Source organism: Mandrillus leucophaeus, unplaced genomic scaffold, assembly GCF_000951045.1.
Source record: "Mandrillus leucophaeus isolate KB7577 unplaced genomic scaffold, Mleu.le_1.0 Scaffold67, whole genome shotgun sequence".
Lineage (NCBI taxonomy): Eukaryota > Metazoa > Chordata > Mammalia > Primates > Cercopithecidae > Mandrillus > Mandrillus leucophaeus.
The window spans coordinates 2,478,141-2,491,640 of NW_012107252.1; the positions used below are offsets into that span (position 1 = coordinate 2,478,141).

Sequence of the window (13,500 nt, forward strand, 5' to 3'; positions counted from 1 at the left end):
ATAAAAAAGCATGACACCTTGTTATTTGCAGCAATGTAGATGAACCTATAGGACATTATGTTAAGTGAACCTAGAGGACATTACATTAAGTGAAAAAGCCAGGCACAGAAAGACAAATACCACATGATCTCACTCATTTGTGGGCTCTAAAAAAAGTCAATCTCATAAAAGTACAGAACAGAATAGTGTTTGCTAGAGGAGAAATGGGAAGAGATTGGTGAAACAGTACAAAATTACAGATAGGAGAAATAAGTTCTGGTGTTCTATTTCATATTAGAGGGACTATTGTTATTTCAAGACATATAAAAGAGTCTTTTCGATATTTGCGCCAAGAAGAAATAAGTGAGGTGATGTATTTGTTACATACACTGATTTGATCATTACACAATGTACACAAGTATCAAAACATCACACCATAAATATGTGCAATTCTCATGTGTCAAAAATCAAACTTTTACAAAATACAGAATGTGTTATAAGTAAAACACACACACACACACACAGCGGTCAGAGAATTGAATCAGGCCATCTAAATGGATACTGAAGTCACTCAGTGTGATGAACTCAAGAATAAGACTTTGAGACAACTGTAACAATGTTAATAGGAAAAGAGAGAAACAGAGTGTCCAGGAGATGTTAGGGGATGATGCAGGGAAATGGTGATGTATAGCACAAACTTTAAGAAGCAAGAGGTTTTCTTTTTTTTTTTTTTTAAACATCCCTCCACTGGGAGTCCAGACCCACTGCCCAGCTCCCCAGCACCTGCTGCTCTGTGTTCCCCCACAGGCCCCTCAGGTCACTCAGCATCCTCAGTGTTGGGCGGGTCACTGCTTGGCTCAGCAGGGACACGGGGAAGGGTCCTGAGCTTTATGACCCTTGGGCACTGTAGTGGGGAAGCAGCCATGGGCTGGGGCACTATTGCTGGTTTTCAGTGTTCATGCTGAATTTATTAAAGTTTAACAACATACCTTATACCAGCAATTCAAGTCTATTTATATGTAAATACGCATATTATATTTATTAATCATATATAGTTGCATAGTTTATACAAATATCAATACAACTGACATCTAAAATATTATATATTTAATATATAAAGTCTATATTACAAATACATGTAACACATACACATAATATTGTGTGTATTTCTTTTTTTAACTTTTAGGCTCTGGAGTGCATGTGCAGGTTTATACAGGTAAACTGCATATCACGGGAGTTTAGTGTACTGATTATTTGCCACCCAGCTAATAAGTATAGTACACCATAGGTAGCTTTTCAATCCTCTCTCTCCTCTCACGACCCTCAAGTACACATGTAGGAGCAAGAGATTTATAGTAGGAAGAGAGGAATAATGGTTTGAAAGGAATCAAAAGGAGCAAAGAGAACCTATACGCCACATTCCCACCCTGAAGTACTCAGAGTTTCAGAGAATAAGTAGTCTCTACCTGAAATACACAGGACGCAATGTCCTCAAGGGAAATCCAAGCTACATTTAAAGCTGGGAGAAGCAAGGAACTGTCCATACAGAAGCAGTCTAAGGAAATAGGGAAGTTTGCTAATCGTGCAGCTGAACCCATAGAGTACCACTGAAAGTAAGGGAGGAAAAGGGTGTTGGGTCAAGAAAAAACAATCAGAATATTATAGTGATAAAAATACCAGAGAGAATAGGTGAGCAAATGGACATGATTTGGATGGTGATCAAAGAAAGGAGGAATGGTTAGCAGAAGAATGGACTGCTTCGTCAGACTAAAGAAAGGGGGAGGGTGCACTCTCCTTAATTGTCTGACATGGAGACAGGCATCTCAGGTCGTGAGCAATGAAGTCCAGATCTAGTCGTCAGGCACTCAGGAGTGGGAAGTCATCCTACCAGTTTCAGCCCTATGTTTATGGTTCCAGTTAAGAGTAAGTCATCAAACCAAGGGAACACAAGAACCAAGACGGTACGCTCCAGAAAGTTCAGTTCTGCTCTGAAGCGCCCCCTACAGGATCCTGTTCAGAGACGCAGGAGGAGGCAAAGCTGCTGGTCTGCGCTTTGCACCATTCTGTGCTCCCTCATTCCTGCCCCCTTCTTTAGGCCCAAGTTCTAGTCCCATCTGCTTTGTCACCCCTTTGCCACCTATGGGACTTCCTTCTCTGGTCTTCACCATCCTCATGGTAAAATGGACACGACATCTCTAATCACACATATCCATCCAGTGATGTAAATGCAGTGAAAAGGGCTTTGAACAGTGTTGTCAGGGAAGGATACTGGGGCACTGATGTCTTCCCATTTTCCCAATTCCTGCTTCAGCACTGCTCTCCTAGGCTCCAGCCCTCTAAATCTATCCTAGCCCTTTGGTCAATCTTTGCCTACTAAGGGCAAAACTACGTAGTATCCCAAGAACAAGGATTATTACTACAGCCCCATTTCTTCTCTTTGCCATTTCCCATGACAACTCTTAAACCTAGAAACTAGCACCATTTCCCTGATTGGTAGGACCTGCTCACTAGACCAAAAGAGATGTGTATGTACATTTCATAATGAGCATTCAGTTATGGGATGATGTGAGGGCTGTGTGCGAGAGAAATCCTGGAGTAGGTCTGGCCACATCCCAATGACTCATTTGGATTCATTTGGACAAGTAACGAGAGCTCCCATTTGAAAGAATGACAAGCAAGCTACCTCAAATTTCTCTTTCTCAACCCACGATTTCACCTTTTCTGTTCATTAATGCTCTCATTATCCAGCCCTCCTTTCTGCCATTTTTCCTCAGTGTTCAAGCCTGCACCCTAGTCTCCTGTGCCATCCCACATTTTCAGGGTTCTGCCCTATCTGAATAACGGGGTTCTGCCCTATCTGAATATCTGAATAACCCCTCTCTGAATAACGTCAGCCCTGCCCACTACCCTACTGTAAGGATCTGCCCAGCTCTTCCTCTGTTGGTTTTAAACCATGCATCTGCTGTTGCCATGTTCATCAGGGTCCCAATTTCCATTACTCCCCCGCCTTTCCCTCTGCTCCTCCTCCTAGCCCTTGTTTCTAATCCACTGTACTCTAGCTCCCACTCCCTATCAAGCCACCCCCAACCAGCCACGACAATTCACAGCTCTCATCCTGGAGAGATGGTTTCCCTCCTGCTGGGGCAGTTCTGGGGCAGTTCAGAATGGCCAGGACTGTGGATTCCCAGCAGCTTGACCTGGTGGACACACAGAATGCAAGACAACAGCAAACCCACCTTCAGCCTTGGTAAGTGACAGGACCCCTTTTCCATGACCAGATCCTGGTTACCTTGCTACTATCTCTATTTTGTCTCCATTCCCATCTGGGCAATCCTCTTCAGATGCCAGAGATTTCCTTTTTTTCAACAGTTCCCTCCTTTCCTCTCATGCCTGGTCAGCCAGCCTGCGTGAGGCTCTCTACGTTTGAGACTGGCTTCTCCATGGAACTTGGTCTGTAGCCACAGAGCAAATTGCGGGGCCAGTGACAGAGAATGAAGAGGAGAGTGAGGAGTGGAACACATCTAATGTGTTCTCTGGAGGGTAAGTCCTGTTGATCTGCCCTGCATTCAAGTGAGTGCAACCCCTGAGAATCACACAGGGCACAAGGTCCCTGCTATAGATAGATGGAGACTCAGGTTTGTTTCTGTTTCCTTTGGTCTGGTTCCTCCCAGACTCCATTTTCTTCATCCTAGGATTCCAGGACCATCCCAAGGACTTTCTGCCCTTGAGAAATGTCTCCTGCAAAAAGGGGAGGGTCCCTCCATTGTGCTCTCATCAAAGCTCTGAGGGTTGAGCCTCTTGCTCAGTCAGCGCTTCTACTTCAGAATGGGAAAGGTAGCAGTCTAGAAGGCAAGAATGTGTCCAGATCCTGAGCAGATGATAGCATCAGATGAACACATGACATTAAGAAGTGCTCTCCTCAGGCCGGGCGCAGTGGTTCAACCTGTAATCCCAGCACTTTGGGAGGCCGAGACAGGTGGATCACGAGGTCAGGAGATGGAGACCATCCTGACTAACACGGTGAAACCCTGTCACTACTAAAAAATACAAAAACTAGCCGGGCGAGATGGGGCACCTGTAGTCCCAGCTACTCAGGAGGCTGAGGCAGGAGAATGGCGTAAACCCGGGAGGCGGAGCTTGCAGTGAGCTGAGATCTGGCCACTGCACTCCATCCAGCCTGGGTGACAGAGCGAGACTCCGTCTCAAAAAAAAAAAAAAAAAAAAAAAAAAGTACTCTCCTCAAACTGAGGTCTGGATTCAATATAATCTCAATAAAAATCCCAAAAGATATTTTTAGGGAACTTGACAAGCTCGTTATAATTTATGTGGACATACAAAGGGCCAAGAAGAGGCAAGACTCTCTTGAGAAGACATCCTTCCCTACCAGATGTTAGAATTTGTTAAACAAATTATGATAATTAAGAGAGTGCAAATAGACAAATAGACCAATGGCACAGAATAGAGTCCAGAAACGGACTTGCACATATGGGGACACTTTCTTTATGGCTGCAGTAGCACAGCAGACCAGTGAGGAAGGACTGTCTCTTCCATAAGTTGGTGGTGGGTCAACTGGATGCTTGTTTGGAAAGAAAAAATTAAGCTGGATTCCTACCTCACACTGCACTCGAAAACCAATTTCAGGTGGAATACAGATCTCACCGAGAAAGGGTAAAACAACAAATCCTCTTAAATATTAATAGCTCTGCCCACAAATGGCCATGGAGCTCTTGAGATGTACTATGAAGTATAAAATCTGCACTGGATTTTAAGCATTAGTAGGACAAAACAATGTAAAATATCTCAATAATTTTTATATTCAAACATTGAATCATTGACAAATTGGATATACTGAGTTAAATATCACATTATTAAAATTAGTTTTATCTAATTCTTGCCCTCTTAATGCAGATACTAGAATGTTTTAAATTACATGAGTGGCTCAGCTCATACTTTCATTGAACAGCACTGCTCTGAAAAGTAAAATAAAAATAACCTCAGGTCATCAAATTAGAAAAAGATGTCTTAAATGAAAATCAAGAAGCAATAATCATAAAGGAAAACACTAATATATTTGACTACGTCTAACTTTTGGTGTCCAAAAGACACCATTAAGAGACTAAAATGGCAAGCCACACAGAGGGAAAGTAAATTTGCAGCATGTACAGCCCTCAAAATAATACATTAAGAACTCCAACAAATTGATAAAGATAAATGATCCAATTAAAAATTGTGTTCAACACTGTGTCCCAGACTAAACCCATTCTGCAAATCACATTGTGTTCTGAGTGAATGAATGAATGGATGAATGAATGAAGTACTGAGTGGGGAAGAGCACAGTCTTCAGTCAGTATTTAGGTGCTTACTAAAACTAGGGGTGGCTTCTTTCTTTATGCTAGACCTACTTTTGATTCTTTTTTAAAAAAATCTTTTTAGACGGAGTCTCTGTCACCCAGGCTGGAATGCAATGGCGTGGTCTCAGCTCACTGCAACCTCCACCTCCCAGGTTCAAGCGATTCTCCTGCCTCAGCCTCTCGAGTAGCTGGGATTACAGGCATGCGCCATCACGCCTGGCTAATTTTGTATTTTTAGTCGAGATAGGGTTTCACCATGTTGGTCAGGCTGGTCTCGAACTCCTGACCTCAGGTGCTCCAACTGCCTCGGGCTCCCAAAGTGCTGGGATTACAGGCGTGAGCCACTGTGCCCGGCGATTCTTTTAAAATAAACTACATTATTTAAGGTAGCTAGCAGACTCAAATTCATAGAAACAAAAAGTGAAATGACAGGGGCTGGAGAGAAGGGAAAACGGAAACGTTGTTTAATGGGTGTGAAAAAGTTCTGGAGATTGGTTTCACATAGTTTGAATATACTTAATACTACTGTACTGTAATACTTAAAAATGGCTAAGATGGTAAAATTATATTATGTGCATTTTAAACACAAACATTAAAAATAAACTATAAAGTCAGCAAGTTCCTTAATTAGGAAAGGTTTACTCTGTCAATATTATCACATTGATAAACTTGGCCACACTGGCCGCAACGTTTTCTCAGAGAAGAAACCTCCGATTTTTTTGTGAGGTTTTGATTCTGGGCATCTGCTTTAACGTGGAAGAGATTTCTGACTCCTTCCAAAAGCTTTTTTAGGAAATGATTGGCCAAGGTGAGGTCCAATCATCTGTCCCTTACCTCCTGGGTCTGCCCCCTTGCCGGGAAGCCCTTTCCTGGCGGTATCCAGGGGACCTTATGGTAACCAGCCGGGGCCTGAGAAGCTGGGGCAGGTGAGTGCGGCGCCAGAAAAGGGCGGGGCGCGAAATAAGATCCCGACAGGCGGGCGCGGGGCGGGGCGATGTAGGCAGGGGAATGGGTTGGCCGAGTGAGACCCGCCCCGACCGGGCAGGGCAACCAGAGCGCTGTTGCCTGGAGACCGCGGGACGCCGTTGCCTGGAGACAGCGGGGACGCGCTGCCTGGAGACTGTGGAAGGCACAGGCAAGAGGGCGCGGGGCAGCCCAAGGCCATGGCGGGACACCCAAGAGAGAAGGTGATTCCAGATGAGGTCCATCAGAACCAGATCTTGCGGGAACTGTACCACAAGGAGCTACGAACCCAGAAACTCTACACGCAGTATCACGTGAATCCCCTCCGCAAGAGTGAGAGGCACTGTGGGGCGGGGGAGGGGCGACAGCGGGACGGCGTCGGGGAAGGAGCCCTCCGGGCTGCGGGATGGGAACGCGGTCCCAGCAAAAACGCTTTCCCCAGCATCCACCCCCTTTCCTAGATTTCAGGCACCATGACTTTGGAGAGGCCACATCATATCAGATGTATTCGCTGTATTAAAGTTCGTGCGCAACACGATTAAACCTTTTCGTTGTAGAAGAAAAAAAAGGTTGTATAGCTTTTTATGATTTTATTTTTGAAATAATTATATTTTGCAGGCTGTTTGTGTTTAGTTTTTGTTTGTATTTTCGGTTTTTAACAAGTGAAAGGTTTTTCTTCAGGCTTCTTATATTGTCCTTCGGAAAGTTCCGGGGTGCCCCCTGATAAAACAGCCCTACCCTCCACTCTTGTCTCTGTGCACCCTCCTTGGGCAGTTCGATCTGTCCTGTCACACCAGTTTCCCCTGAATGCCACTGGGTCTCAAATGGAGCTTCAGATGCACACGCCCAACCACCTCCCAGCTCCCCTCCCTGGACCACCCACAGGCACCTCACACCCAGCAGGAGGAAAGCCAGGCTCATCCCCACCTTTCCCACTCTCTGCTGCTCCAGAATACCCTGTCTCTGCAAAAGGATCCCCGGATGATTCACTCTCATGATCAGGATCATTCACTCTCATCATCTAATGATCTCGTGATCATTAGAAGCCTCGGAGTCCTCCTCAAGGTCTCTCTCCCTCCCTCCACACACTTAAAAAAGGCACAAGTCCTGTTTATTAACATTCCTCTCCCCTCACCTACCTGTTCCTGCTTCAGTGAAAGACACTATCATGCATATGGGTTCCTCTCTGCCTCTGCTCAGGTACTTTCATGCTCTAAGTAGCACCTCAAACAGCCTCTGCCTGCATCCTCATTCCTGAAGCCTCTGCAGGGCCCTAGTCCTTACCGCCTGGATTGGTCTGATGGGCTCCCAATTCCTTATTCTCTTTCCCTCCAAGCTGGCCCCTCCGACCAAACGCCTACACCCTTGCTAGCTTAGTGCTATGCTAGGAGGACAATTAGATCACATCAATCCCACCTAACATCCTTCTCATAGCTTCTGAGGTAAAGCTTAAATCAATCCGGACATAAGGCGCATTGGAACTGGCTCTGGTTCCTGCCAGCTTCATCCCATACTCCTCTCCCCGACTTTACCCTGCTCCTTTAAGAAATGCTTTGGTGGCTACTCTGCACCAGCCATTGCTGATGAATCCCACACACACGCCTTTCCTCCTGCTGTTTCTAAATAAATGGATTTCCTAAATGCGTCATGTCATTTCCCACTTTACCTGCATAAACATTGTTGCTTCTTCCTGAATGCCTTTCCCAACTCTGTGCCTAATAAGTAAAGTACACTTTGTTGCCCGGCTCTGTAGAGAAAATGTACTGTCTTCACTTTCCTTCTAACTAACTTGGTTTTCTTCTGGAGCCCCCAACCACTAGTTTCAGGAAAGCAAATTAGCGTGGAAAGCCGTTCAAACTGGGTCCATTCCAACAATGGAAATAACCTCTTCAGGCAACCTTCATGCTTTCTAGGGAAAATGCTGTCTCCCAGCTCATGTCCCTCGAGCATGTGAGCCATTGGAATAAAGTGAGAAAATATTACAACTGGTATTGATTACTTTTATTTATAAAGATAGAAATTTTCATCGCTAATATACTGATAATAGTACATAAAAACTATATAATTATGCATATTTTAAGGGCACATGTTCTAAAGTCCTTTTACTGATAGGAGTTTGAGACAAGCAGCTTGGAGACCACTGGTTTCTACTGGTGTCTGCTCATTTCCCACTACTCTTCATCTGGCTCACTCCACTGGAGCCACTCTGGCTTTCTTGACGTTTCTCAAACTCCCCAGGCTCACGCTCATACGCTTCCCACATACATAGCACATTCCCTCATTTCATTCAAAGCTCTGCTAATATGTATCTCCCTAGAGATACATCACTCACACCCCAGCCCCAATGCCAACTCTCCATCCACATAACCTGCTTTACTGTTGTCCATCACACTTACATTTGCCCACTTACATACATATATATATATGTTTATTGCCTGTCACCACAAATAGAGTAAAAGCTCAGAGGGCACAAGAGCCAGCTCTGTCTTGTTTACAGCCTGTTCTTCAGTGCACAGTAATTATGAGCTGAGTGGATGAATGTGGGTGCTGCTCCTCTGTTACCATGTGCCCTCCTGGGCATAGATCACTGCCTGGCAAACCTCTTTGGCCTTCCCCATAGGCCAGCACTGTCCAAGAGAATTCATCAGTGATGAAAATGTTCTCTGTCTTGGCTGTAGTCAACACTGTAGCCATTAACCACATGTGGCTATTGAGCACTTGAAGTGTGACTAACGTGACTAAGGAACTGAACATCGTATTTCATTTTAGTTATTCAAATTCAAGGAGCCACACGTGGCTGATGACCACCATTCTGGGCAGTACCACTCTAGACTGTCAGGTTCTTGAGGGCCTTATCCAATCGTGTATTATCCTAGCACCCAGGATAATGTCTGGCAGGTACCAGTGCCAGATGGGTGCCCTGTTTAAGGTGGGTCTTAGAGAGGGCAGGGAATTCATGTCTGAACCTGTGATGCCACTTTTTTCTTTTTTTCTAGTTCACACAATCACCAGGAAGCCCATGTCTTGGCATGATAACCTGGAGGAACCTGCAGATGGTAAGTCCTGGGGTTTGAAATGCCATTGAGATACAGCCCAGAGAGGCAGACCGGCTGGAGAGACCTCTCAGGGTACTGATACCCTGGAGCACGCATCAGAGTCCTCTGCTTTGATCCTGGAAATGGGACTCATGCTAACCAAGCTCGAAAAAGATGGCTACTCAGACAGTCTGTGGCAGATAGAATGAAAAATAATTTTTAAAAATTTAGTATAATTTTTAAAAGATGGACATATGCAACTATAACTGTCAAACCAACTAGTGTTCCTACTGGCTTAATATTGCCTTCATTCATTCATCAGATACGTAAATGTTACAAGCACGAGTTCTGAAGCTGTACTAACTCAGTCCAAATCCTGGTTCTGCTACTCATTAACTGTAATATTGGGCAGGGTTTTCACCTCTCTTAGCCTATTTCTCAGGGTTGATGTGAGGATTAGACAAAACAATGCCAGTGCATAGAATAGTAGCTGGTACATGGTCCTCAGGAAATATTAGTCCCATTGTTATTTTCATTATTAGGTAATCTCTATGCTGGCTCTGGGTTGGGGAGATCTCATAGAATAATGAAGAAGAAGAGAAGTAGACTTGGAAATAAGTAGACAAGTAAAGAGGGATCATGACTGGTGTGAGAACAGCATAGGAAACAGGTGCCTCCGTCAGGCAGTGGAGTTCTGGGAAGACCTCTTGGAGGAAGTGACCACAGGGTGAGGTGGAGAAGATTGTGGAAGGACATTCCAAGTTCTCTGGAAAATTACAGAAAGAGAAACATGACTACAAGTAGTTTGGCATGGCCACAACATACAGGTGGAGAAAGGGCCCTATTTGGGAGTGAGGGAGGAGAGATATTTGGTGGAAAACTGCATCCCTCTTGGAAAGCTTTCCTTCTTCCCCTCTGCCTTCTATGAGCAAACTTTGGTGAAGGACAGATGACCGTGGCTGGGATGGGAAGTAGGGGAGCAGAGGATCTCAGAGCTTTATGAAGGAGGTAGACAAGTCAATAGACTAATAGAGAGGGCATCATCACAGGCAGTAAGGTGTTATCCGTAGTGTTCTCTCCCGACTAGGGCAAAGGGTGCAATCTGAGAACCTGTAGCAGTAAGGAATACAACAGGAAATGAGGGTCCTGAAAGTCAGGCAGGAGTTAGCTGCCCTCTCCCTTACATTAAGGATGCGCCAGCCCAGTGTCAGTCCCTTGAATCACCTTCCTTCATTTCATTCCCAGCCATCTTGCTGAGATAGACATTTTCCTCCCATTTCACAGATGAGTGAAGTGTGGCCCAGAGAAGTGCTGCCACCCAACAAGCCGGTACTAGCACTGACTCCAAAGCCCAGGTTCATTCCATTGTCCGCCTGCCTCTCTCTGGCGGAGACTTGATAGGGCAGAAGAACTATGGAGCTGCAAATCCATCTGGTGTCGGCAGCCATACTTATTTCAGTACACAAAGATTTAACCTCACTTCTTACAAGCTTGCTCCTCACTCTCTGCTGTGCTACACTGGCCAAACTTGCTCATGCCTCGGGGCCTTTGCTCTTGCTGCCTGCAGTGTGCTCTTCCTCTGCCTCTTTTGGGGCTGGTTCCTGCTTGTCAACCAGAGAGGCCTTCTCTCGCTGCCCCCTCTACAGTAGCTGCCCTTGCCTGCACATGACCCTTCACCTATTCCTTTCTTCACAGCGCATATCCCCGTCTGCCACCATCACGTCATTTTGTAAACCTGCATACTGTGTCCTCTGCCCCGTCTAGACCATGAGCTCTAGGAAAGCAGGGACCACGCTGTCACTCAGCACTCTATGCCCAGCGCCCAGAACCATGCCTGGCATAGAGTTTGAGCTCACCACCATCTTTGTTGAAAAATGAGTGGAGAGACCAGACACCCTGGTCTCGAGGATGAGACAAACCTTCAAGGCCCAGATGCTCTGCCTGAAAGGAACAATGTGGACGCAGGAAAGGGCACAGGACCAATCTCTGGTCCCAAAGCCTGACTCCTTCGTAACTCATACCTCATCTCCCAGCCAGGTTTCTGAATCTCATTCACCATACTGCCCAGGGACCAAGGAAGAAGTACCCAGAGACACAGACTGAAAACCAGGAAGTTGGATGGGACTTAGAGCCCTTGGTAAGCGTGGCTCCTTCCTCAGGAAACAGAGGAAACACAGCAGCAATGTAGGTGGTGACTGTAGAATAGAGCAGGGGGCCAGACGTGCCTGGGCTTGAACCTGGCTACCTCTTACCAGCTGGGTAAGTTACTAAGCTCTCTTATGACTCAGTTTAATTGTTGTAAAATGGAGCTAATACAGCTAATACCTATCTCAAAAGCTTGTTATGAGGATGAAACTAGGTGATATTTGTGCAGTTCCTGGAACAGGGCCTGGCACATGGTAAACACTGTGTGTTTAAATAAACGTACTGACGACAGATACCTAAGTCAGCTCCATCAGCTATCAGCAAGGTGGTCTTGGGTGTGCCACTCAATATCTCTGAGTTCTGCTTCCTTATCCATAAAAAATGGACATGTGACTGGGCGTAGTGACTCACGCCTGTAATCTCAGCACTTTGGGAAGCCAAGGCAGGCAGATCACCTGAGGTCAGGAGTTTGAGACCAGCCTGGCCAACATGGCGAAACCCCATCTCTACTAAAAATACAAAAATTGGCTGGGCGTGGTGTGGCATCCTTGTAGTCTCATCTACTGGGGAGGCTGAAGCAGGCGAATCACTTGAACCCAGGAGGTGGAGGCTTCAGTGAGCCAAGATCATGCCACTGCACTCCAGCCTGGGTGACAGAGTGAGACTCTTTCTAAAAATATATATATATATTAATTTTAAAAATATATAAATAAATAACATTTTTAAAAATTAAAAAATTTCAAAAATTAAAACAAAAATACATAGAAAATGGACATGTGAGTAAGGATCCTCTCCTTGTTTGATAGGAAAGGCACAATTAGCCGCTTTGGCACACAATCACCCTAAGGAATACAGCGCTTCTGTTTTTAAGGGAGAAATGTGCAATATGGAATAGACAAGTGAAAGAAATTTCTGCCACACAAGTCTTTAAATCTGCTTATATCTTTGATCATGCAGAAGGTTTTCATTTTTAAGTCATCAAATACACAACCAATTTTCATTATGGTTTCTGGGTTTTGTGCCTTGCTTAGGAAAACCTTCAACACCTACATTATCAAGCAACTATTCTGTATTTTTCCCTAACTTTTTTTTACTCTTCTTCTCTCTGTTTTTTTTGTGTGTGTGTATATATATATACACACACACAAAATATGTACATATATATGTACATATACACACATATGTATACATATATACACACCTACAAGGAGGGACTTGGTACAAAAGGATAGGTATGTTTAGAGAGCTGGAGAAGATAAACACTCCAAGAGAAAGAGGAGGTGGGGAGGTCTAACATCATGAATAAGAGAAAAGTGTTAAAATATGTATTCAGTGACAGTTATTGAATATAAATATGAATAATAGGCCAATATTCAATGACTGTTAAAAACCAGAAGGAATGGTACTGGAAGTGCTAGTGGAAAAAAATAAATTTTAAATTTAAAAACCAGAAAGAAGACTTTTCAAGTGGGGAAACTACTGTGAAAGGCGTAGGCACCTCTATGGGGTTTTGCGGTGAGGGAGGGAGAGAGACTGGCCTCAACTCTGATTATAGCATGGGCAAGTGCGACTGTGTAGCCAAGGAACAAGGCGGGGGTCAGTGATGGAAAAATACTAGGAGGAAACATCAGGGGTAGGGGTAGATTCTAGCTAACTTCCACCTAACAGGGAGCTTGCTGAAGGCAGGCTAGCAGGATCAGACATCCCCTGGAGAGTGGTGGAGGATGAGGAACCCAATCGGATATCAAGGGTGATCAGATATGAAAGGTGGGGGGGTTCTGGTTAAATCACTTTAGCAGGATTTTTGCTAGAATTGGACAATGCAGAGGAAATGGAAATCCCAACCTCAGACCTGGTTGAAAAGTAGTTCAGGGAGCCTGAATAGAGTTTGCTCAAGGAAAAAATCTTTGCTAGGGAGAAGAAAGGTTGTGAAGGAAGGAGTGTTGGCATGAAGATAGAAATCAGCCAAGATAGACCACGAAGCAACTTAGAAAAATAGTACAACGCACAAGTAAATTAATTCACCA

The 13,500-nt window shown here is 44.8% G+C and overlaps 1 protein-coding gene across 2 annotated transcripts in view; it reads left to right on the forward strand.

Annotated features, from left to right (window-relative positions):
- Positions 1–6,470: 6,470 nt before the first annotated feature.
- The window catches only part of FAM183A (family with sequence similarity 183, member A), an 8,367-nt gene continuing 1,337 nt past the window's right edge, over positions 6,471–13,500 (forward strand). The window contains exons 1-3 of one of the 2 annotated variants that reach the window (XM_012001765.1): positions 6,471–6,626; positions 9,290–9,349; positions 11,362–11,465. In XM_012001765.1, the coding sequence (XP_011857155.1) occupies positions 6,494–6,626; positions 9,290–9,349; positions 11,362–11,465 (297 nt within the window). In that variant the 5' untranslated portion in view covers positions 6,471–6,493. Of the gene's footprint in view, positions 6,627–9,289; positions 9,350–11,361; positions 11,513–13,500 lie in introns of both variants that reach the window. The other variant, XM_012001766.1, reaches the window with a different exon arrangement.